The sequence below is a fragment of the Chelonia mydas genome, chromosome 10, assembly GCF_015237465.2.
Source record: "Chelonia mydas isolate rCheMyd1 chromosome 10, rCheMyd1.pri.v2, whole genome shotgun sequence".
NCBI lineage: Eukaryota > Metazoa > Chordata > Testudines > Cheloniidae > Chelonia > Chelonia mydas.
The window spans coordinates 69,031,584-69,052,980 of NC_051250.2; the positions used below are offsets into that span (position 1 = coordinate 69,031,584).

The window sequence follows — 21,397 nt, forward strand, 5'->3', positions numbered from 1 at the left end:
ACTACACGATGCCTGGTGCACGCCTTCAACCTTGGTCGCTCTGACTGGCACAAGGGTCCTTAGCAGTCTGTGTATGGAGGATGATGATGGTGCATGTTGGCTCATTAAACCTAGGTCTGTGCAAGCCAACGTCCTTTCCCCCTTGCACTATAACAAGCAGCAGTTAGGAACTAAAAAAAACATTGGCAAGTGCCCAACTTCACCCAAGGCCTATTATTGCTTATTATTGCGTTGCAGCCGTGCCTAGAGGGTCCAGCCTGCTGTGCTAGGCACTGGACAAACACAGAACAAAGAGATGCACCCCCCCCACAGGATTCAGCTGACAACGCTTCAAGCTTAGAGCAGTTTCCACAAATGCTTGGGGGCTGCGTGTCAGGAGTGAACTGCATGGACAGGGCCCAGATTTGAACAGTAGGGTGCTGCGGGTCAGGCCTGAGGGGCACCGGCAGGGCTGCGTGTAAAGCCCAGGACTGGAATAGCAGGCAATATTGCGGAGCAGGAGTGAGATGCCTGGAGTGAGGGCCAATGCTTAATTTGTCATGAAAGAGGTGTTGGGGCTCAAATCTTTTTTTTTTTCTTTTTTTACATTCATAACGGATGCAGCAAGCTCAGGGCTGCTGGGGCTATGGACTGCCAAGCCGACAGGTGCCAGGGCTCAGCCCTGGCGCACATTAAGCACTGGTGCGGGCACATGCAGTGATGTCTCTTGCACGGCTCCTTGGCACTGGGATTGCGATTTGCTCCTTGCCCTGCATCCAAACAGCGAGGCCCTCCCACTCCACTTCCCTCTGAAGGGAGTTTCCACGCCATTCGCGTTGCCTCCGAGTGCATTGCCCCAGGCGTGGGGCGTGGGCCCATCCCCTGCACACCCAGCTCCGGGGGCAGCTCGCCGCTGCTCCTCGGGGTGGGTGCCGCGTGTCATTGGCCAGGCAGCGGGAGCACGTGGGGCTGGGTGTAATCTGCAGGCTCGGCCTGGGAGGGGAGGGGAGGGGAGGGCGCCCGTCTGACTCACTCGCTGACTCTAATCCCGCTGGAGGAGAAGTCAGGACACAAACAGACTTGAGGAGCGAGTCCAGCCGGACGGGCCAGGGAGCCGCGCAGAGCCGGGGTGGCGAGCCGGAGGCCGAAGGGGGGGAGATGAAGGCATCGAGCCCTTTGCCGACGCTGTTCGGTGCCATCCTCGCTGTCTCAGCTGTGACGGGTGAGTTTGGATCAGAGGAGTAGTTTGACTTCTATATTTGGGGGTGGGGGGGCAGCTCCAGCCAGGGCCAATGGGGCTGTGTGTGGGGGGGTACCTGCCCGAGGCTTGTTTGTGGGGCAGCTCCCCCTCCTGTCCCCCTAACTACGCCTATGGTTTGGATCTTTGGCCTCTCCCTCCTCCCACTGTCTGTCCTGCTTCAGGGTCTCCCGGGTGTCTCGCCCTCCCCATGCTGAAAATCTGGGGTGCAAGGGCGGGGGCATACCCAGCCTGGCCCGCTTGTCACTCTCCGCCTGCCGCTGCACATCAAAGTCTGGGATCCTCTGGCTGTGGGATTCGCCTCGTCCCCAGGTGTGGGGGTGGAGAGGGCCAAGCAGCAGTTGCTCAGTCCCCTTCCGGTTCTGGCTGATGTTGAGAGCTGGGAGAAGTGGCCCGTGGGGTGACAGCAGGAGGGGTACGGCGCTGTACGGCGGACGCTCAGCATTGCCGCCATCAGACCTCACTAACACCTAGCTCTTTGCTCAGTAGTGCTTCACTGGCCTGAGTGCACAAATCCTCGCAGCCCGCCCCCGGGAGTCAGGACCGCTGCCCCCGTTTTACAGAGGGGGAGGTGAGGCACAGAAGGAGGGTGAGGCTGTGGGTGTACAGCTCAGGACTCACACCTGGCGGCTGTACATAGAACCTAGGAGGGTGGGCTCCCGGCTTCTCGCCACTCGCTACACAAGCCAATAGTCCTGACTGACATCCCAGGCCCCAGTCTTCTCCCCCAGAGCTGGGAAGAGAGCCCAGGAGTTCTGGGTGACAGACCCCCCTGCTCTAACTATTAGATAACACTTTCCTCCTATATAACAAAACACCCTTCCTTGTTTGTATGGCCCTTAGCTGGGAAGGGAGGAATGGGCATGCGGTGAGCACAGGGCTGGCCAAGGGAGGTGGGGAGTTGGTGAAGAAGCTGTACTGGTGGGGTGGGAGGTAGGGATGGGGTGAGGGGCTGAGAGGGTGGAATATGTGGATAACAGGTAGAGGTGAGGGACAGGATATGGGATGAAACACTGGGAGTAGAGAGAAAAGACGGGGGGGGGGGGCACTCACTGGAGCCTGGGCCCTGGGGCAGTGAGGGACCGAGGCTGGCACAGGGGCAGTGGAGGGCATGCAGTTTTGGTTGGGAGGGGCACCCATTTTCCCCTGACCCATCCTTCCAGCCCAGAGGGGCTGGGATATGGAGCCCAGAGCCTCACAGGACGTTATTTTTGCCTCCCTGCCAGTTCTTGGAGCCACATAAGCAAACATTTCCAAAGGTGGCTGGTGATTTTGGGTGTCTCAGTTGGGAGCCCAGTGTGGGACAGTTGGGGCCTGATTCTCAGGGCACTCACAGCTCCAGTCAAAGGCAGTGGGGAGCGGGAGGTGTTGCATGGCTCTGAAAATCTGGCCCCAGCTGTCCCAGACACTGAGGCACCCCAAATCACTGGTGGCTTTTGAAAATATGGCCCTTCCCTTGCCTGCTGACAATGGAGTGTGGCCAATGAGACCTGCTGGAGAGAGGACAAGGGGGAGAGGGAGGGGGAAGCTCAGTTACTTGCGATATTTAAAATGTGCATAGCTTATTGGGGCCCATTCTGCCCTGGGGAGGAATGCGGTAGAGTGGCTTTTCCAGCCCCTTCTCCTCTACCTGGTCTCCTCTGCCTTGCTGTGTCCTGGCCCCAGTGTGAACCAGATGCTCCTGTAGGGGAGGCAGCTGGCACAGCAGATGCTTGGGGGACACACACTTGTCAACCTTGTGTCTCTGTACGTAGCCAGTACCTCTCCACAGACCCAGCGCTGTGTGTAAAGCCTTGGCCAACTGGCTATAAGGATCCTTGATACTGAGTTTCTGATTCCCCAGGAGACTTGAGGAGCATGGGGCAGGTAAATAGCCCCCACTCCTTGATGAATGAAATGGGTAAAGACATCCCCACTCCCCATTGGCCCTTCAGCATCTCCCTTTTCCTCCTCCTCCTCTTCTGTAGCTCATGGCAGTGCATTGATGGAAGATGAGGTCATGCAGAGCCAGGCTGGCTGGCACAGGCATAAATTTGACCTGGTGCCCAAGCTCTTCCGCTTTCTCAGGCTGGGCTATAGGAGCAGCAGCAGCATTTCGGAAGCCTCCAGTTAACACAGGCCGGCCCGCTCCATCTGCCACGAGCACGCCCTGTGGATGTGGAGGGTTGGGATGTGGGATTAGTTCTGAGGAGCCTTGCTATTAAAAGACTAATTGGAAATAACTCCCTGAGCAGTGGCTTAGGCTAATGAGAGCCGTGCTGTTCAGTGCAGCTCTGGGCAGTAAGCTCTCAGCTCATTAAGTACCCACACAGGTAGTTGTGTGTGTGAGGGGAGGCTGTCCCGGGGGTCTCCACCTGAGCTAAACCCTTGATCTAACGCCTGCAGCATGAGCCGATGTGAGGGGAGGCTGTCCCGGGGGTCTCCACCTGAGCTAAACCCTTGATCTAAAGCCTGCAGCATGAGCCGACGTGGCAGAGAGAAGCTTGGTGTCAGGAGACAAGCTGCCCCAGTGCTTGCTAATGAGAGACGCAACCTTTCACCCGCGGGTCACCCATTTGAATCCGCCCAGGTCGGCATGGAGGGCCCTAGAAGTTATACCCAGTTGCCAGCCAGCTGTTTGGGAGTCGTCTCCCTCGCCCCGCTGTGTGAAATGAACTGGTGGGTTGCAGCCCAGCTTCCGGGCACAGCCAAAACCACTTTCACGATTGGCTTCTCGGCCGGTAGTGTCGTTAGTGAAACCAGGGGCCGAATGGCTATAGAGGAGTTCCCCCTCTTGTCCCTGCTGAGGGTGCTGAGGCCTCACTGGCTGACAGGGGATGGGGCAGGAGGAGTTTTCCCTGTACTGTGTGAGCTACGCCTGTCCTAGGAATGGAGATTTTCCATCTCCAGGGGAGTCTCTCACAGAGCGTGGTCCTGGACAAAGGCTGGTCTGCTGCACAGAGCCATCTACAGGTGGGGAGCATGTGGAAGCAGGTGGGAAGACTTCTCCTGGGCACTCCTTGGGGCAGATGCCCTGATGGACCCTGGGGGCCTCCCCCTGCACCCAGGAAATGGACACAGACAGGAAGTGCCCTCTGGGTAAGATGCATTTTCTTGGGACAGGTCTGAGCCACCTGGGGGGCTGACCCGCCTCGTGCTCGCTTGCTGTTTGGAGCAGCAGCTGGCCCTGTCTCCAGGCAGTGATAGGCCGCTGGTCTGTACCCCCCTCTGCTCCACTCAGCCTGGCTCCTGGGCTTCCAGAGTGTTTGTTCCTTAGGAGATGCCGGTTTTTCAGTATTTCACAAATATAAACCGACTTAACTGAAATATCAGACGCTCGGCCCATCTGATTCCTGGGGTGAGGGCATCTGGTGCCCTATTCAGTCACCTCACTCTGCTCTGCTCCCTGCACTGCTGGGATACAGGTTTAGGGAGTGGAAGGAAGAACGTTCGCTCCTCCACTTACTCCCCAAGGAGGGCAATGTTGGCTCTGAGTATCCATAGTCCACCCCTTCTTCCCAGGAAGTCTGTGGTCATTTCATAGCCTCCCCTGGCCTAGTTAACTAGGAGGAATGGGTTGGAGCAAAGCACATTTAGGCTGAATAATAGGGAAGTTCCTGAAGAGTGAGATCGGCGTGATGGAAAACAGATTGCCTAGGGACAAAGCCGTGGGGCACAGACTGAGGAATCAGCTGCCCTGGCCCCCAGTGCAGGATGGTCAAGGTGTGGAGGGGTATGTGGTGGGGAGGGGGAAGGACATGGGAGATGGGGAACTATCACTGTCAAACTGCAAGATGTGGCAAGATGTGGGGTGATGTGCTGGGAAGATTGGTGTCAGTGACTCCTTGGTGGCTCACTAGGGCAACTGGAGTCAAAGCAAAGGCCCAGTTGCAGAACAGTGGGCACTGATACTTCCCCTCTCCCTGAGCCTCCCACGCCCTCCTGCTCCTAGCATGCCTCACCTTGGGCATTACCCTGCAGTGCTGGAGGAGGGTGAGACATTCAGGCACAAGAGGAGAGCTGGAAACTCCTTGGGGGACTTACGAGGGACTTTGGTCTCCGGGGCAGACGCTGTGGAATTGCACCGAGAATGTAGGTTGGTACCATGGACACTCTGAGGGTGGGAGCTGGGCAAGTTTCCTCCTCCCAGCTCTGCTGGTGCCCCTCTGTACTGACTGCTCTTCCAGTCCTGAAACCCCATACATAGCTCTGCCAGTGCGTCTCAGTCCTGCCTTGCAGCACTGTGTGTGAACTCAGCCTGGGGCCCCCCATGCACAGCTGACTGTGCTGCACCCAAAGTAACATGGATGAGCTCTGTAAAGGCAGGATATCTGCATTTGAATTTTCCTGAAAGATCAGATTTCAGTCAAAGACCTGGGTCTGTAGCTGGCTCATGTGTGGTTTCCCTGGCAGTTAGTGTTTGTAATGACTTGTGCCCTTGGTTACAGGTGATTTCTGTGATGTGAACCACTGTGAGAACGGGGGTACCTGCCTGACTGGTAGCGATGAGACTCCATTCTTCTGTATCTGCCCTGAAGGTTTCACTGGGATTGACTGCAATGACACGGAGAAAGGTACAGCCCATGCGAGAGGCGGGTCCAGACGCTCTGAGACTAGAATCTCATCTGTATGTGATCGTGATGCATCAACGATAACACAGCAAAGTGCGTGGATCTGCTGGATCCACGTGTGCCCTGGGGGCACTAGCACGTAGCAAAGTTCCCATGTCATGACCCGTCCACTGGCTGCTTCCAAGTTCCAACCCTGCCGATGATTTGTACAGGGTGGTGTTTTAAAACTGGTGCCTCTAACAAGGACATGAACCTGGGTAGATCTTAGACTCTTAGGATGAGCTTCTTCTCATGGGGAAATAACTAACAGACTGTCAAAGTAAGTGTCATACCTTTCTCCAGTGATTGGTCTACTGCAGGATAACATCATACTACTGCTACCTAGCAATGGAGTGGTAGAGGTCTCTGTTATGGAGCTGAAGGTCCCAGTTTCAAACACGGATGACAACCAGGCTTGTACCAGATTCACACACACCTCAGGAGCACTAACCCAGAGCCAAATGCTGTTATGTCAGATCCATGCATGACTTGGGGTTGTTATGCTTATAAGAAGCACATAGAATCTTTTAAAAGGAGCTAAGGCAATACTCTGTGTTATTTAGTGTACAATTTAAGCATTGAAATCAGCATATGCTTACACACACCACGGTTCTGCAGCTGGATCTTATAGTTACTAGTCCTTAGTGTTGTTCGGTCCATTCCAATGGCCAGCTGAAACTGCACATGAGGGAGGGGGAACACACCCTTCTTTTATAGTGATAAGTTCCCATACAAGTCTATGGACCTTGCTGTGCCACACTGGAGCTGTCAATCACGAGGTATTCAAGGTTGCTCTGTTTAGAATTATTTTGAGTTGTTCCCCGGGAGGATCCGCAGCTGTTTCTTATCTGTCCCTTTGGCTCAACTCCTTATCTCGTCCTTGGGGTATATGCCTTTGCTTTAGGGTCATCAATCTGCCATCCGGGTGATTGATAATAAAGTTGGTGCCTCTTGACTGCTCCACTCCCCTCTCGACCATCTGGCCCAGCTGGCCTGTCTCAGTTAATCACCATACATTCTTCACTCACACCAAACCCTAAATAAGGCTATTACAGCCATAAAACTTCTATCCTTTTAAGAGCGAATGTTAACACAATCAGCAAAGAATAAACTCAGAACAACTTACTAATTCAAGGCTACAATTTCTTCTTACTAATTTAAAGCTAGCAAAATGGAGTACAATTCTACTTGAGACAACTTCTTCCCATTAGGCTTTTGGCCTACAGGGTCACCAAGTCACAGTAACGGTCATCCTTGTACCAGAGTCCTGCACCCCTGGAACAGTGTGGATTCTTCCTTTCCCTGTTCCCACTTGACAACTGTTTGCTTCCTCTGTTTCCTTCTCCAGGCCCCTGCCACCCTAATCCCTGCCACAACAATGGCGAGTGCCAGCTGGTGCCCAACCGGGGTGATGTCTTTATGGAATATGTCTGCAAGTGCCCTGCGGGGTATGTAGGCACCCACTGCCAAAAGAGTGAGTATGGGTTGCTTCTGCAAGGGTGGCACCACGCACTGGCTCTGGGGGAGATGGGGACATGTCAAAAGACCTCCCTGCAGGAGGAGCTGCCAAGGTGGGAGAGGAGCATGAAAACCAGGTGTCCATGTGGTGGATTGTGTTTGTGTATGTACCCCCGTTACCGTCCAGATATTGTTGGGGTATGTGTAAGTGACTAATCCAGCAAAATACCCCACTGAGTTTGTTTTCATCAAGGCATCGGATGTTTCTCACCCTGAGCTGCTGGCAATGCACTGGGCAGCCTTGCACGATGACTCTCCGCTCACATGCCTCTGAACTGACTTGCTGGCTCTGGTGCCCACTGGCAGGGATTATGTGATTCCATCCATTCTGCAGCAGCCCAGCTGTCAGATCTACTCTGGATCGCTGGTCCTGGAGCCGCCCCTGGAAATCTAGGCGCTGGAGTGGGAGGGGAGCCCTAGGGACCAGCGTGAGGTGGGGTGTGGGAGCTGGTGCCACTTGGAATAAGTAGTCCAGCTCCAAGTGAAATGCAGGGACTGGTATTGGGTGCGATGTGGAGAGGTGCCAGGAGAGGCGGAGGTACTGGGTAGGATGCGATTGCCAGCTCTTGGTCGGATGCAGGGCCTGGTGGTTGGTACAATGTCGGACCAGAGCCAGGTGGATGCAGGGGCTGGCGCCAGGTGGCTTGCAGGGTTCAGCATTGAGTGCACTGAGAGAACTATAGAAATGATAAAGATACTGAGGGAGAAGGTAGTGCAATGGGTATGTCTGGCCTCTGCATCTTAACCATAGCCTGGTCAATGGCAGTTCTGCTTTAGGACACCTGTGGCTCTGCCTGCTCCAGAGGGGAATTTGTGCATCATCTGCAGTGTAGAGTGGGACCCTCCCCAGAGCTTCACACAGATGCATAGAAAAACCAGTGCCTCTAAGCCCAGTCCACTCCAGTAGGAGAGGCTCCCTCCCACAGTGGCATAGCTGGGCATCTCAGCTAGACCCCCCCACCACTACAAGCAGCCTGGCAATCACCCGAGGGCCGATATGAATGCAGTTTGGATTAAAGCCCTCACTTAGCTTGCCAGAGCAGCTGCCTGCCGATAACTCTCTGTCTAAGTGATGGGACTCCCCATCCCACCATGTGGTGCTGGGTTTGAGGCTGGAGGGGGCAGAGGCTCTCTCTCATCTTCTTCGCTCCTGTCTCCCCTAGACGTGAACGAGTGCTCCTCACAGCCATGCAAAAATGGAGGCACCTGCCTAGACCTGAACGGCGACTATGCCTGCAAATGCCCCTCTCCATTCTTGGGGAAGACCTGCCATGTCCGTAAGTCCCTGACCGTGACAGGCGGCTACAGACCCTGCCCCCCCCCCCCAACTTCCTGTTGCCTCTCTCTGCTCTCAGCAGTACCAGCAAGCACAAAGGAGGCCTTGTTGGTTGGCATTAGGAAAAACAGAAGTTGATGGCTTTTGAAGCCAGCTTCATTGTTGTCCATTAGCCCCATGACACTGGAGAGCCCAGTGCTAATGAAATTAGTGCTGGAGGAGGCAACCCAGATTGATCTCCTGCTCTTCTCACATCTCATGACTCTGGGATAGTCCCAGAGACTGGATCATAACACATCACAGAGTGGGCTTTCCCTTTTCGGATCTCCTTACATCTTGTTGCTGTGGTGGCTGGATAGTGGAGAAGGGAGGTTCATACAAGGAGCGTTCCCTCTTCAGGCTGTCCAGGCCTGTGACGGTGGTGAAAAGCTGCCTGGAGAGCTCTGCACACACCTGGACATCTTCTTTTCTGAGAGCGTTCAAGACAGTTGCTGACCAACTGGTCCTGAACAATCTTGGTTCGGGAAGTGCAGAGGGCATAGCTCTGGGGAAGGGTTAGGGTGAAGCCAGATGCGGCTGGGGAGCAGAAAGAACCAGCCACCTTCTCATTTTAATGAGACACCAAACCAGTGCCCCAAGTGGGCAATGAAGGTCCTTGCTCTGGTCTAGTTTCCATTTCATATACCCATGAGACAAGAGGTGTCTCCAGAGAACCAGGAATGTGATGGTCAGTGTGTCACCTTCTCTTTCTCTCTTGTTCTCCTCTTCCTCTCTGTTCTCACTCTTCTTTTACCGATGACCTGCTCCTCTTCCTTTTCATTCCCAATCTCCCTCCCTTTTCTTTCCCCGTTTCCCCTTCCCCTGCTCCAGGCTGTGCTGTTTTGCTGGGCATGGAGGGAAGGGCCATTGCAGATGCCCAGCTCTCGGCCTCATCTGTGTACTATGGGTTCCTAGGCCTGCAGCGCTGGGGTCCCGAGCTGGCCCGACTCAACAACAATGGAATTGTCAATGCCTGGACCTCCAGCAACTATGACAAGAGCCCCTGGATTCAGGTACCAGCTGGCTGAACACACAAACTTTCCCTTGGGTGGGTCATGAGCTCATTGCAGAACAGGTTCCTCTGAAGCACCAAGCACTGGCCAGTGCTGGAAGTGGGATGCTGGGCTTGTTGGAACACTGGTTTGTTCTCATGTGGCAGTTCCTACCAGTGCTTCCCCATGCTCCAGGGCTGGGACTTGGGGACTGCTCTGAATTCTGTTGGCCAATGGGAATGTGAACCCACTGTCCTATTCCCTGCTGAAATCTCCACCTTGGAGAAGGAGCGGTTTCAGATGGGAAGCCTCCTAATGTTAATATGACTATAAAAAGGGGGTGTCCCAGGGCAGCATCCCTTTGGGGACAGCTGGCACTTCTTGATGCAGGATGCTCAATCTCCTGGGAGGAGGCAATCAGGAAACACCTTTCATTGCTCTGCAGCAATGCTCTCTGGTGGTACAGATGGGCATCATTCTCTCCTTGATCAGGAGACTGGGATCATGGTGTGAGGCTGTGGGGATGGGGAGTTCTAGCACAGGAATAATGGGGCAGCCTGCAGATGGACAGAGCACCCACTGCAGGACAGCCCCTTTCAAGGGTGCTGAGGCTGAGTTGGTTCCCAGGAGTCCAGCTGGGCTGCAGGTCACATAGACTAATACTCTGTGGGAGACCTGGGATGGCAGGGGCATAGCACGGACCATACTCTGTGTTAGGCTCTGTAGCATGTTCCCTGCCCCATCCCAGTAACCCTCTGTCATGCCACAGGCAAACCTGCTGAGGAAGATGCGGCTGACAGGGATCATCACGCAGGGTGCCCGTCGTGCGGGCTGGGCAGAGTACGTCCACTCCTTCAAAATAGCACACAGCCTGGACGGCCGTGTGTTTGTGTTCTGCAGGGACGAGAAACAGGATCGAGACAAGGTGGGTACTGCAGTAATGGGCCTGCTGCCTCCACGCGTGGGGGGGAAATGGGCCTAGGGCCCGGGGCTGTGTCAGGGTGGAGCGAGGAGATCGATGCGCTGGGGGTGTTAGCACATGGGCGTGTTACCACTGTGAAATTATGGCACTGGCGGGGGCCTTGTGTCACTTTGTGGGGGTGGTGTCTGCTCAGAGGAGATGCTGTGTCATTGCAGGGGCTGCAAACAGGATCGGGGGGTTCTCAGAAAGGTATTGAGAACAATAAATACCAGCGGTTTCATAATAATGATTATACACACACACTACAGCTGCCTAGACAGAGCACAGCAACTAGTCAACATTCAGAGAATCCCTGATTTGTGACTAACACCCCAAGTTTGCTTTGCTCTGATTCACAAGCTTCTGGGTAGCTTCTGGGTAGTACATCTCTTGTTTAAAATGTTTGTCAGCCTATCAGGGAGCAGGCCCAATGCCATGTTTCTTGGGTGACCAGCCACACAACAAGAAGAACCAACAGTGAAGAGTACATAAACTCCCTACAGGTGTCAATGATTTGTTCAGCCCCATCAGGCCTAGTCTTGACAGCAGATACATTTGTGGGAAACAAGACTGGTCTTCGAACAATTTGCTAGAGGGGCTGAACTGGTAACAAGTAAATCAAGCGTCTCTACTATATGCTACAGTGTACAATATTGTATATGTATATATTTACAGAACCAATAGCACATATATACTGTCTGCTTCCCTATAAGTCACCTGATGTATAAGCTGACCTACTAATTGACAGCAGTGTTACCAACTCTCAGGATTTTATCACACATCTTGTGATAATTGGTGTATTTCTTAAAACCCCAGCTGCTGTGATCCTGTGACTATATGAGAATCTCAGCCTTCATCATAAAAAAAAAATTTTTAACCCTCATGGTTGCAGAGAAAAGCATGTAAATGTGACCCCGGTGTATTCGAAAGGGTAAAAACAAAAAGAAACACACACACACACAAGACAAGTGGAAAAAAAGAATCCAACATTTCTTGTTTTAAAACAATCTCATGATATTTAAGCCAATCTCATGATTTTGGGGGGCTTGACGCATGATCTTGTAACATTTTGGTTTGGCAACACTGAGTCCAAGGCATTCTTCAGTGTTGGTGGTGCGTTGGTCTGTCACGTGGCTTTTGTTACTGAGTCTGCAAGATAAAAATCAGACCACTGGGTCAGGGATTACTATGGACAAGGGTATGGGGTAGAGAAGGGATGAGGACTTGATATTGGCCCCCATTCCTGGCCACTAAACACACTCATCTTGGTCTGTGCCCTTACAGGTTTTCCTGGGGAACACAAATAATGATGGCATGCAGTCCAACACGTTCAATCCTCCGATCACAGCCCAGTACATCCGCATCTACCCTGTGATGTGTCACAGGGCTTGCACGCTGCGCTTTGAGCTGGTGGGCTGCGAATTGAATGGTAAATGCCTGCTCCGGGCCAAGAATATGGTGTACTGCTCCAGAGCACTCACGCCCCTGTCTGTTGGATCTCTGAGGCGGATGTGCATGTCCACGGCATGAGCTGTGATTTCATCAGATCACACATGTTGGGCAGGGTCAGTGCTTGGATGGGTGACCTCTAAAGATACCTCAGATGTAGGAACCTTGTTGAGACTCAGTAGGGGGTGTTCTTCCCTCTGTCAGTGCTAACCTTAGTGTCTCAATGTGGCACTAGAAGGCAGTGTGTTGGTGGGGGTGACTTGGTGGGGGGGAGGGGTGCTGTCACCTCGGAGTCATTACTGATCCCAGTGCAGTGCTATGGGATTTTGTGCTGCTGGAGGTGTTGCCTTTCTGATGAGACCTGATCACCCTTAGTTGTGAAAGATCCGTTGGCTCTTTTCGTGAGAATAGGGGTGTTAACTCCAGGGTCTCAGCCAAATCACATCCTAGATAATGACATTCTACTCCCTAAATCCTTCCCAGGCAGTCTCAATTAGGATCTTTCTGCACTCAGTCCCAAACCCCTGAGCAGTGCTGCTGTGCGGCTGTTGAACAGCTGCTGAGATCATTTCCCTGCTGGCTGAAACAACTTCTGTAGAGTTTGCAAAATTCTTTAGGATCAAAGTCCCCTAGAAAATGTAACTTAGCAGTAGGCTCAGCCAATCAGATTTCTCTCTCGCTAGCTCAGCATTCCTAACATGACACTTGTGCTAGGCAGTGGTTGGCGAAATGGGCCCAGTTCCGAGTCTCTGGATTGCTCCAGGATTGCCATTCTCATTGAAATGTTGTACGTTGTGTTTGTCCAGTCAGTGCTTTCAGGGAGGCTGGGAACGACCCTCTGCTGCCTGGCTGTTTGGTGGCCCCGGTGTACTGCTAGTGGGATTGGTGCATCCGTGTATCAGCTGGGGCCTTCAGCAGAGGCCAAGGATCAGATGGGGTGTGAACACCAGCCTCCCCTTAGGGGAGAATGGTCAGGGCTGGGGCCCAAGAGCAGGGTGGAGGGGGAGTTAAGCTTGCCCTGCCACTGCCCACGGCTCGGGGGGATAGAGGCCCCCGTCTCTAGCGCTGTGAATCTTCTAAGTTCACCCTATGTTTCGTGCCCTTGGGTTCCTGATCTGGACTCTGCCAGGGCCCTGTCCCTCACAGGGAGGGGTGAGGAACCTGGGAGAGAAAGGCCTGCAGGAATACTGCAACAGGGGTCCAATCCCTGGGAACACCCAGGGCAAGCAATTGGAATTAGCCTACGTGGACGCAGGATCTGGAGTTCATCTGAAGCCTTTCGGGGAAAGTGAGCAATGCTTGTGGTGGGGGCTGGACGTGGCCCTGGGGCCAGGCACCGGCTGGCAGGTCTGGGCCCCAGCTACTTTGGCACTGGGTGCTCAGGTCTAATTCCAGTAGTGTCTGTGTTTTGGTTTTCCCCCAGTCTTCTCTTTGTCTGCATCAGTGACCACAGTGACACCCACTGGTAACAATGAGAATTGCAGGGCTGGTCACGACTGCAAGGTTACAGGGTGAACTAGCCCGTGGTACAATCCAGCTAGGCCAGAGGTGGGCAAACTACGGCCCGCGGGCCACATCCTGCCCGCGGGCCCGTCCTGCCCAGCCTCTGAGCTCCCGGCCGGGGAGGATTGCCCTTGGCCCCTCCCCCGCAGCCTCAGCATGCCACGCCACCAGTGCTCTGGCCTGCCGCTACTGCCGGGCAGTGCGGTGGTGTGGCTGGCTCTGGCCAGGCCGCAAGCTCCTGCTGCTCTGAGCAGCATGGTCGGGGAGCGGAGGGGTTGGATAAGGGGCAAGGGGTTCCGGGGGGCAGTCAGGGGACAGGGAGCAGGGGGGGTTGGATAGGGGGTAGGGTCCCGGGGGGCAGTTCGGGACGGGAGTGTGGATGGGGTCGGGGCAGTCGGGGACAGGGAGCAGGGGGAGGTTGGATGGGGCGGAGGTTCTGGGGGGGGGGGTGTCAGGGGATGGGGAACAGGGGGTGTTGGATAGGTGTGGGGAGTCCCGGGGGGCCTGTCAGGGGGCGGGGGTGTGGATAGGGTGCGGGGCAGTCAGGGAAGAGGGAGCGGGGGGGTTGAATAGGGGGGTGGGGTCCGGGTGGGGTCCCGGAGGGTGGTTAGGGATGGGGGTCCCGGGAGGGGGGTGGTCAGGGGACAAGGAGCAGGGGGGGTTGGATGGGTTGGCGGTTCTGAGGGGGGTAGGAAGTGGGAGGGGGCAGGGGCCAGGCTGTTTGGGAAGGCACAACCTTCCCTACCCGGCCCTCCATACAGTTCTGCAATCCCGATGTGACCCTCGGGCCAAAAAGTTTGCCCACCCCTGACCTAGGCGCTGCTCCACTTTCCCCCCTTGGGGGGCTCACAAGGCCTCAGGCAGCCTCCACACTCCAGCCTGGGGTTTGTTTCCCTATGGTGGTGGTTTTCGAGAGGCTTCTCTAGGCTGGGCATTTCTACTGGGCCCAGAAGGAAAAGGGACCCTGCCCCTGGAGTGGACTCTGCACATATAGCCCAGGAGCTGTGTGCTGTGCTTAGAGAGGAGTGGCCCTCGGAAAGGACTGGGCATGGGGGCTCAGGCTTCAGCCACATTTCTGCAGGGGCAGTACTGACAGTGTTGTCCCTCCTGCAGCAGGGGGCGCTGCCACGCAGTGAATGGGCCTCCCTGGGGAAATTAAGCAGAGGATAAAATGCAGAACTGGAATAAATTGTAAACCCACCCAATCCAATGACCTCTGCTGCCTTCTCGAGAGGGACAGGGAGTTTTGAGGTCCCAGCTCTTTGTATCGTTGGGGTTCCTGATCTGTGCTCACGGCTCAGTGCTTTTTATGTCTCTACATTTGTGGTCTCTGCTCTTTCCATCTTTGGTGTCCCTGCTCTGTATTTATCAGGGATTCCTGGGACCCTGCTCAGTGTCTGTTTGGGATTCCTGGGTCCTGCTCTGTGTTTGTTTGGGATGACTATGCTGCTGGACTCTTCCCTTTCACTGTGTCTATAAACCATTGTGTTACAGTGTATTTCAACACGGCAGGTTGTTCGGAGCCGCTGGGCATGAAATCCCGCCTGATCTCTGACCAGCAGATCACAGCCTCCAGCATTTACAAGACTTGGGGCATCGATGGTTTCACCTGGTACCCACATTACGCCCGCCTGGATAAGACAGGCAAGACCAATGCCTGGACTGCACTCAACAACGACCAATCTGAGTGGCTGCAGGTGTGTCTCCATCACCCCTCAGTGGCTCTCCCCACAGGGAGGTAGGGAAGTCTGGTGATGTGAGCATAGGCCCTTGGGCCAGGAATACATGAGCTCCAATAGCAAAACTCATTCTGATTCACTCTGTGGCCTTGGGCAAGGCACCTGAGTTCTCAGCCTCAGTTTCTCCATCTGTAAAATGGGGCTAATAGTCCATTACAGCTGCCTGAGCAGCCACATATTCCTATTGTGAAGGGCTGGATGCTGGATGCTTTCAGGGTTACCAGGTCCCAGGGAGGGGAGCTTGGATACTGGGCAGAATACAGGCAGTGTCTGTGCTCTGTGCATCTGGGATAGCAAAGGAATCTCAGCCAGGGATTCATAGACTCTTTGGACTCCCCTCCCCCCAACTTTCCCTCTTCCCATTCTCACCCTCCCTTTTTTCTAGGGGTCCCTGCTGCACCCTAGATCTAAACATTTGTATGAGTGACTGGAAGCTGCTTGGAGTGGGCAGCAGAAACCCTTGTCAGCCCCACCACTTATCTCCTGTGGCATCCCCATTCTGCATGGATCAGCCCATGGGAGCTTAGCTCAGCTTCTCTGCCACATGCCTGACCCTCCAGCTCAGAACTGGCTGCCACCTGGCCTCAGTTTCCTGCTCTGTGCTGTTTTTTCAGCCAGCGGGGTGAACCCACAGAGGAAGCTCTCTCATCCCCTCCTGAAGCCAGTGTGGTTACTCCAAAGCCTGCCTACAGTTTGGTTGCTGGCCCAGGGGTGGGCTACAGGAGGGGCCAGAGACTCCTGCAATGCAGGAATCTTGTCAGGTTTCCTGTCATTACCCCAGACCCCAGCTCCTTTCTCAGGTGATTTCAGAATCCTCTGTGGGTGCAGCTCGGGCAGGGAAAGCGAGGTGCCATCCCTCCAAGCCAGAGAGTCTCTAGGGAGCTGAGCAGTCAGTCCTGCCCTTGGGAGCCAGGCAGGGCCCTCCAGAACAAACCTTTCCCCAGCATTTGCCTTTATCTGATCTTCCTTGTAATGCTGTAGCGTCCCAGACAGGTCCCTTTACTGGCTCCTCCCTTTGCTGGGGTGTCTCTGGCTCATACTCTGTGTAACCCGGCTGCTGCTCCCTTGGCTCCTGCCTGTCTCCACGCCAGCCTTGTTCTCTGCCTCCTTGTTCCCTTCCCACCTGTGAGGAGGTTCAGCACCAGCGATGGCACCCAGGCTGGGGGAAGCAAAGAAAACTTTGTCTGCCTGAATTGGGGCTGCTCTGGGGCCTGGTGCACATTGCATGATTTGCGTGACTGCTCTGCAGCCCAGAATAGCTGGAGCACAAAGAGCCCTAGCCACTCCCTCTCCTAATCCTGAGCTGCCAGCTCCTGCCTCTGGCCATCCCCCCGTCACACCATATACCAGGCAGCAGTGTAGTGCCTGTGTTGGCTCTATGCCATCCCTGCACGGGGAATTCCTCAGGGTACTTTTCCACCCCCTCAATGCACTGGGCTGGAGTGGGGGCAGAATCTGCCCATGTTCCCAGTCTGCCAGGTGGGCTATGTGATGCGTGCAGTGGACTTCCTAGGCACTGATGGATCTTCACTTAGCAAAGGTGCACAGAGCTGAAGTGCGTACGTGCAGAGCCCAGGACTGGAATAGCAGAGGGGCTGCTGTCAGGCTTGAGAGCCATCAGCGGAGCTGCATGGGCGAGTCTTGCACAGCTCCTGGCTCTCTCAGCTTACTTGGGACCCGACTCGCTTTGGGGGCAAAGCGAGCGGACGTCCATTGAAAAGGCCCCGTGTCTCTGGCAGATTGACCTGCTGACTCAGAAGAAGGTGACCGGTGTCATCACCCAAGGGGCTCGGGATTTTGGGCACATTCAGTATGTGGCAGCCTACAAAGTGGCTTACAGTGATGATGGGACATCCTGGACCGTTTACAAGGACAACAGGACGAACAGCAGCAAGGTGGGTGCAGGGAAGGGGCTTCGGTAGCACAGGGGGAAACTACAAATCCCAGCATTCCAAAGGGGCTGGAATGAGCCGGCGCCCAGACAGCATAAGGCAGCAGTGATGACAAAGGGTCAGAGGAGTGGTGTCACTAGCCAGAGAGCTGCTGGTGATACCACAGTACTTAGGTCATCAGCGAGGAAGGCCAAGGGACAAGAGCAGCTGTACCTGGGGTTTAATGGGGTAGGTGTTGTGAGACCCTCATACTGACCATCCTTGCTGTGTATAGGGGTGGGGGGGCGCGGAAGCAAGTCACTGCTCAGCAGGGCACTTGCACAGCTCCCCATAGGGCTGTGATCCTGTAGTGTGTCCTCTCCCACAGTGCCTGCGACCTGGCATTGCCCCCTGGCAGGACCTGCTCCTCATTCTAATGCCTCCTCCCCTCCCTCCGCAGATCTTCCAAGGAAACTATGACAACACCTCTCACAAGAAGAACGTGTTTGACATGCCCTTCTACGCCCGCTTTGTGCGCATCCTGCCTGTGGCATGGCACAACCGCATCACGCTGCGCATGGAGCTGCTGGGCTGTGATGAGTAATCTGCCGGGGAAGGCGGCGTGGAAGGAAAGGACTGGCCTGCCGCCTGCCCCCACCTCCCACTCCTGGCCTTTCCCCTGCACGCCTGCTGCTGTAACATCCCCTCTCTGTGTCTCACCCACGCTGCCCCACGACGTCTGTGTCTGGTTCCTGGTCTGGCAGTGGGGAGGGCTGGAGAGGGGCAGTGAGTGCATGACTGTAGCTGAAGCTGATAGAAATCTCATGGGAGGGCTCTGGGTCCCCCTTGCCTTTGCTTTAGAAAAGCATGTGACAGCCCCGCATTGGTGGGGCTACCGTACTTGCACTAACACGCAAAGGCCCCTGCAGCTCTCTGGGCCCACAGCTCTGCACTTTAGGGGGCTGTCCCAGATGAGGGGCTCTTGCTCTCTGAGCCCCTCATGTTGGTCCAGGTGTTTCCCATCCAGGCCCTTATGGGGCTCCCTGCAAACAGAGGCCCTAGCAATCTCCATCAGATTCTGAAAACTACTCCCCCTTGTAGCTCTGCTTCCACTGAAGGGCCCTTAGCAATCGAGAGCTCGTCTGTCTCCCATCACCTTCGGCATTCAGGGGAGCCTTTGAGCGAGATGCCCTGGAGACAGGGCAGGCCCCTCCACTCATGGCCTCTATCTTTCAAGCATAGCCAGGTAGCTGGCTTCCCCCTTACGTGTGTCGAGGGGAGAGGGAGCTTCCAGTTATTTGGCTCGTAAAGTAATTCAGAAGGGCCCTCGGGAAGAATCTGTTGCTACTGAGTGCACCAATCACCCCCTCCTTGCAGGCTGCTGCCCGGCAGCGATGTTGCTCTGGGTTCTGTCAGTTCAGCATAGTGTCAGGGGAGTGATGAGAAGGGGCGGGGGCATAGATCAAGTCAGAAGTCACAGGGCTCCAGTGCGGGGAGAAGCTGGCAGCTGGGAATCTGTACACACAGGGCCTCGATTTCAGACCGGGCATTTGGCTTTGCACTGCAGAAACTGCCCTGCTCCTGCAGGGCACGCATGGGAAGATCTGTCCTACTAGTGTGGGAGCTGGGCACAAAGGGGGGACGTGCATAATTTCTGTTGTAAAATCTGGGGGGGGGCTGGGAATGTGGCCAACAGTGACTGACCCAATGTCCAGCACCTGCCCATAATGCCCCAGGGTGGACGCCGGAACACCTGCTACTCACAAACACTGCAGGCACAAGAACAGGACAAGTGCTATCTGCATTCCCACTTTTGGTCCTATGAGCATCGCTTCTGAGCACCCAACTGGCCAGGAATTCATACAGGACAGCACAGCCAACCTGCCAGTCACCACTAGGCTCTCATCCCCCACTGCCACCAAGAAGTGAAGCCCCGTGCCCCTGCCCAGGTAGCCATTGTTCCTGGACTCCAGCTATTGTAGTGCATCACAGCGAAGTCCACAGCCCAAACCCTCCTATAGGCCAAAAGGACGGCCCCAGCAAACAGTTTATCCATGGTGTTTCACGGTACCGAGTCCGTGATGGTGCCCTGCTAAAGAAGAACCTAGAGATTCTCCAGCCATGTTTTCTGATGTTTCCTCAATTCCATCATCTCAGGACAGTGCAAGGCAGGGGTGGCACACAGAACAAACTGGGCTTGTGGTATGGAGCTTTGAAACCCTCCTCCAGCCCTGCTCACATGCAGGGAACTCCCTAGCAGACCCATGGTACGATTCTTGGCACAGAGGTGACTGGCATGTTGCATGATCCATGAATGAGCCTGGGGTGAGGACTCAGGGTGTTCTGTGCTGGTTCTGAACCAAACTTCTGCCGCAGCACTCCAGGGTCCTTGGAGAGAGAGAGAGAGAGTGTGTGTGTGTATATCTGTGTGCTCTGCTGATCTGCCAAAGCCTCTGGCCACCTCCCATTGAGACTGCTCAGTTTGCATAGTAACTCCCCTTGCTTTCCCATGAGACAGTCTCAGGATGTTAATTCTGGGAAAGAGGGGCCCAGGCTCTGCGGTGTCTATAGCTCTTCCCCCATCACTGGGCAGAGGTTTCCCTCAGCGGGGTTGGTGTCCATCATAGCCTGTCAACATGCAGTTCTGAGTGCCTGCCCCTTGCCTTCTGGTTCACAGGGTTACCAGTTCTCCTGATTTTAGTGTGAGTCTCATGATATTTGGTCTTTTCTCAAAGCCCCAGCTTCTGGGGTCAGGTGATTACAGGAGAATCTCAGTTCTCATTTAAAGAGAAAAACTAAAAGTAGATTCTGGTCATATTGGTTGCAGAGAAAAGCTTGAAAACATGACCATTAAATGCTCCAAACCCAGAAGGACAATCAGAAGAACCCAACATTGATTCTTTTTTAAATCTCAGGATTTTTAAGCCAATCTTGCATTTTAGGGGGCCTGTCTCATGATACTTGAGTGCTTCAGGATGGTAATACTGGGTCCATCCATGCACACTACCCGCTACAAGAGTGAGAGTGGGGACAGACAGGCACAGCGACTGCCCCAGAGGGTGTGCCCCTCACTGACCTCACAGCATGGCAACAGCTTGGCGTCTGGCTGAGCAGAGGCTCCAGATTTGGGATCAGTCCCCGTTGGCAGGGATGTGTGTGTCTCTGGTGTGGATCTGACTTGAAGCGTGATGCAGAGCTGGACCTTCTTCACGTGTGTTTGTGAGGGAGATGGATTCTTTGGTGTAAATGATGGCATGAGCGAGTCTTGGATGGGAAGGCAGCACACCCTGTAAGCGTGTCTGAGAGTATTAAAACGAGCTGAAACTCATGAGTGTCCACCTGCTTATTTGGGTCTGTGACTCGGGTCTTGCCTGGTACAGTGCTGAACATGGAACAGGATTCTGCCCTGCTCTTCTTCCTCTCCTGCTGCGCCCCACATCGCTCCCTTCAGCACTTCCCAAGCCTGTGTCTCCTTCGAAAGAGCCAAAGGGCAGAAGGTCCTGGAGGATAGGGGATGCCCCATGTGTCTGAGGTCTGGGATTCATGTTCTCACTGCTTCAAACCCACTCCCTGCAACACAGCCTGCCATGACCTCAGCCTCCTCCCCCCACCCCATGGTGCATCTCCTGGGCTCTGCTTACGCAGTCAGCGGCAGCACCACTGATCTCCTGGGGGCAGGGCCGCTGTCTGGAGCTAGGTATAACGTGAGTGAGGCCAGGAACTTTGTTAGTTCCCTGAGTGCCCCCTTCAATCTATCACCATATAATTACCCAATTCACTCAGCTCAGAGCCCTTGTGCTCCTAGAGCATCCTCTGCAGCCTGGGAACTCCCTCTGCTTTCCCAGCTCCCTTTTATTTCCATGAATGCTCTGGGGCCTGGGATTAGAGTCAGACTTACTCCAGCTGCAGCCCCCTTGCCCGGAGATGAGCAGCGGTGACGGCTGCTCCTGGGAAGAAAGGTCTGAGGTAAAGCAGCCGCTTAAGAGGGAAATTCCTCTGCTCTGGGGAGCCATCAGGAGCCAGGAAAAGCCATAAATTCACAGAGGCCCAGGAGGGTCTGGTTATCTCTGCCTGTAGAGCTGGCAGGAGGGTAACAGGACCGGATAGGACTGGGATAGGGCAGCAAGGGGTGAGGGAGGGGAGTAACTTGGCAAGAGCTGATGGAGCAGCAGGAGCCTAAGTGAAAACTGGGCTAAGAGGCCCCCCCTCCCCCTTGCTCTCCG

General features: G+C 54.8%; 1 protein-coding gene across 4 annotated transcripts; it reads left to right on the plus strand.

The window, feature by feature from the left end:
- Positions 1–588: 588 nt before the first annotated feature.
- MFGE8 (milk fat globule EGF and factor V/VIII domain containing) lies at positions 589–20,502 on the plus strand. Of its 4 annotated transcripts, none has more exons than XM_037911244.2 (10): positions 818–1,201; positions 5,665–5,790; positions 7,175–7,300; positions 8,508–8,621; positions 9,491–9,672; positions 10,421–10,576; positions 11,897–12,041; positions 15,077–15,261; positions 17,043–17,198; positions 17,635–20,502. In XM_037911244.2, the coding sequence occupies exons 1-10, from the start codon at positions 1,138–1,140 to the stop codon at positions 17,776–17,778; spliced, it is 1,398 nt and encodes a 465-aa protein (XP_037767172.1). In that variant the 5' UTR covers positions 818–1,137; the 3' UTR covers positions 17,779–20,502. The 4 variants fall into 4 exon arrangements, with proteins under 4 accessions (XP_043380477.1, XP_037767172.1, XP_037767171.1 ...); XM_037911243.2 differs by having other exon boundaries at positions 933–1,201; positions 15,059–15,261; XM_043524542.1 differs by lacking the exon at positions 8,508–8,621 and having other exon boundaries at positions 589–1,201.
- The last annotated feature ends 895 nt before the right edge of the window (positions 20,503–21,397 follow it).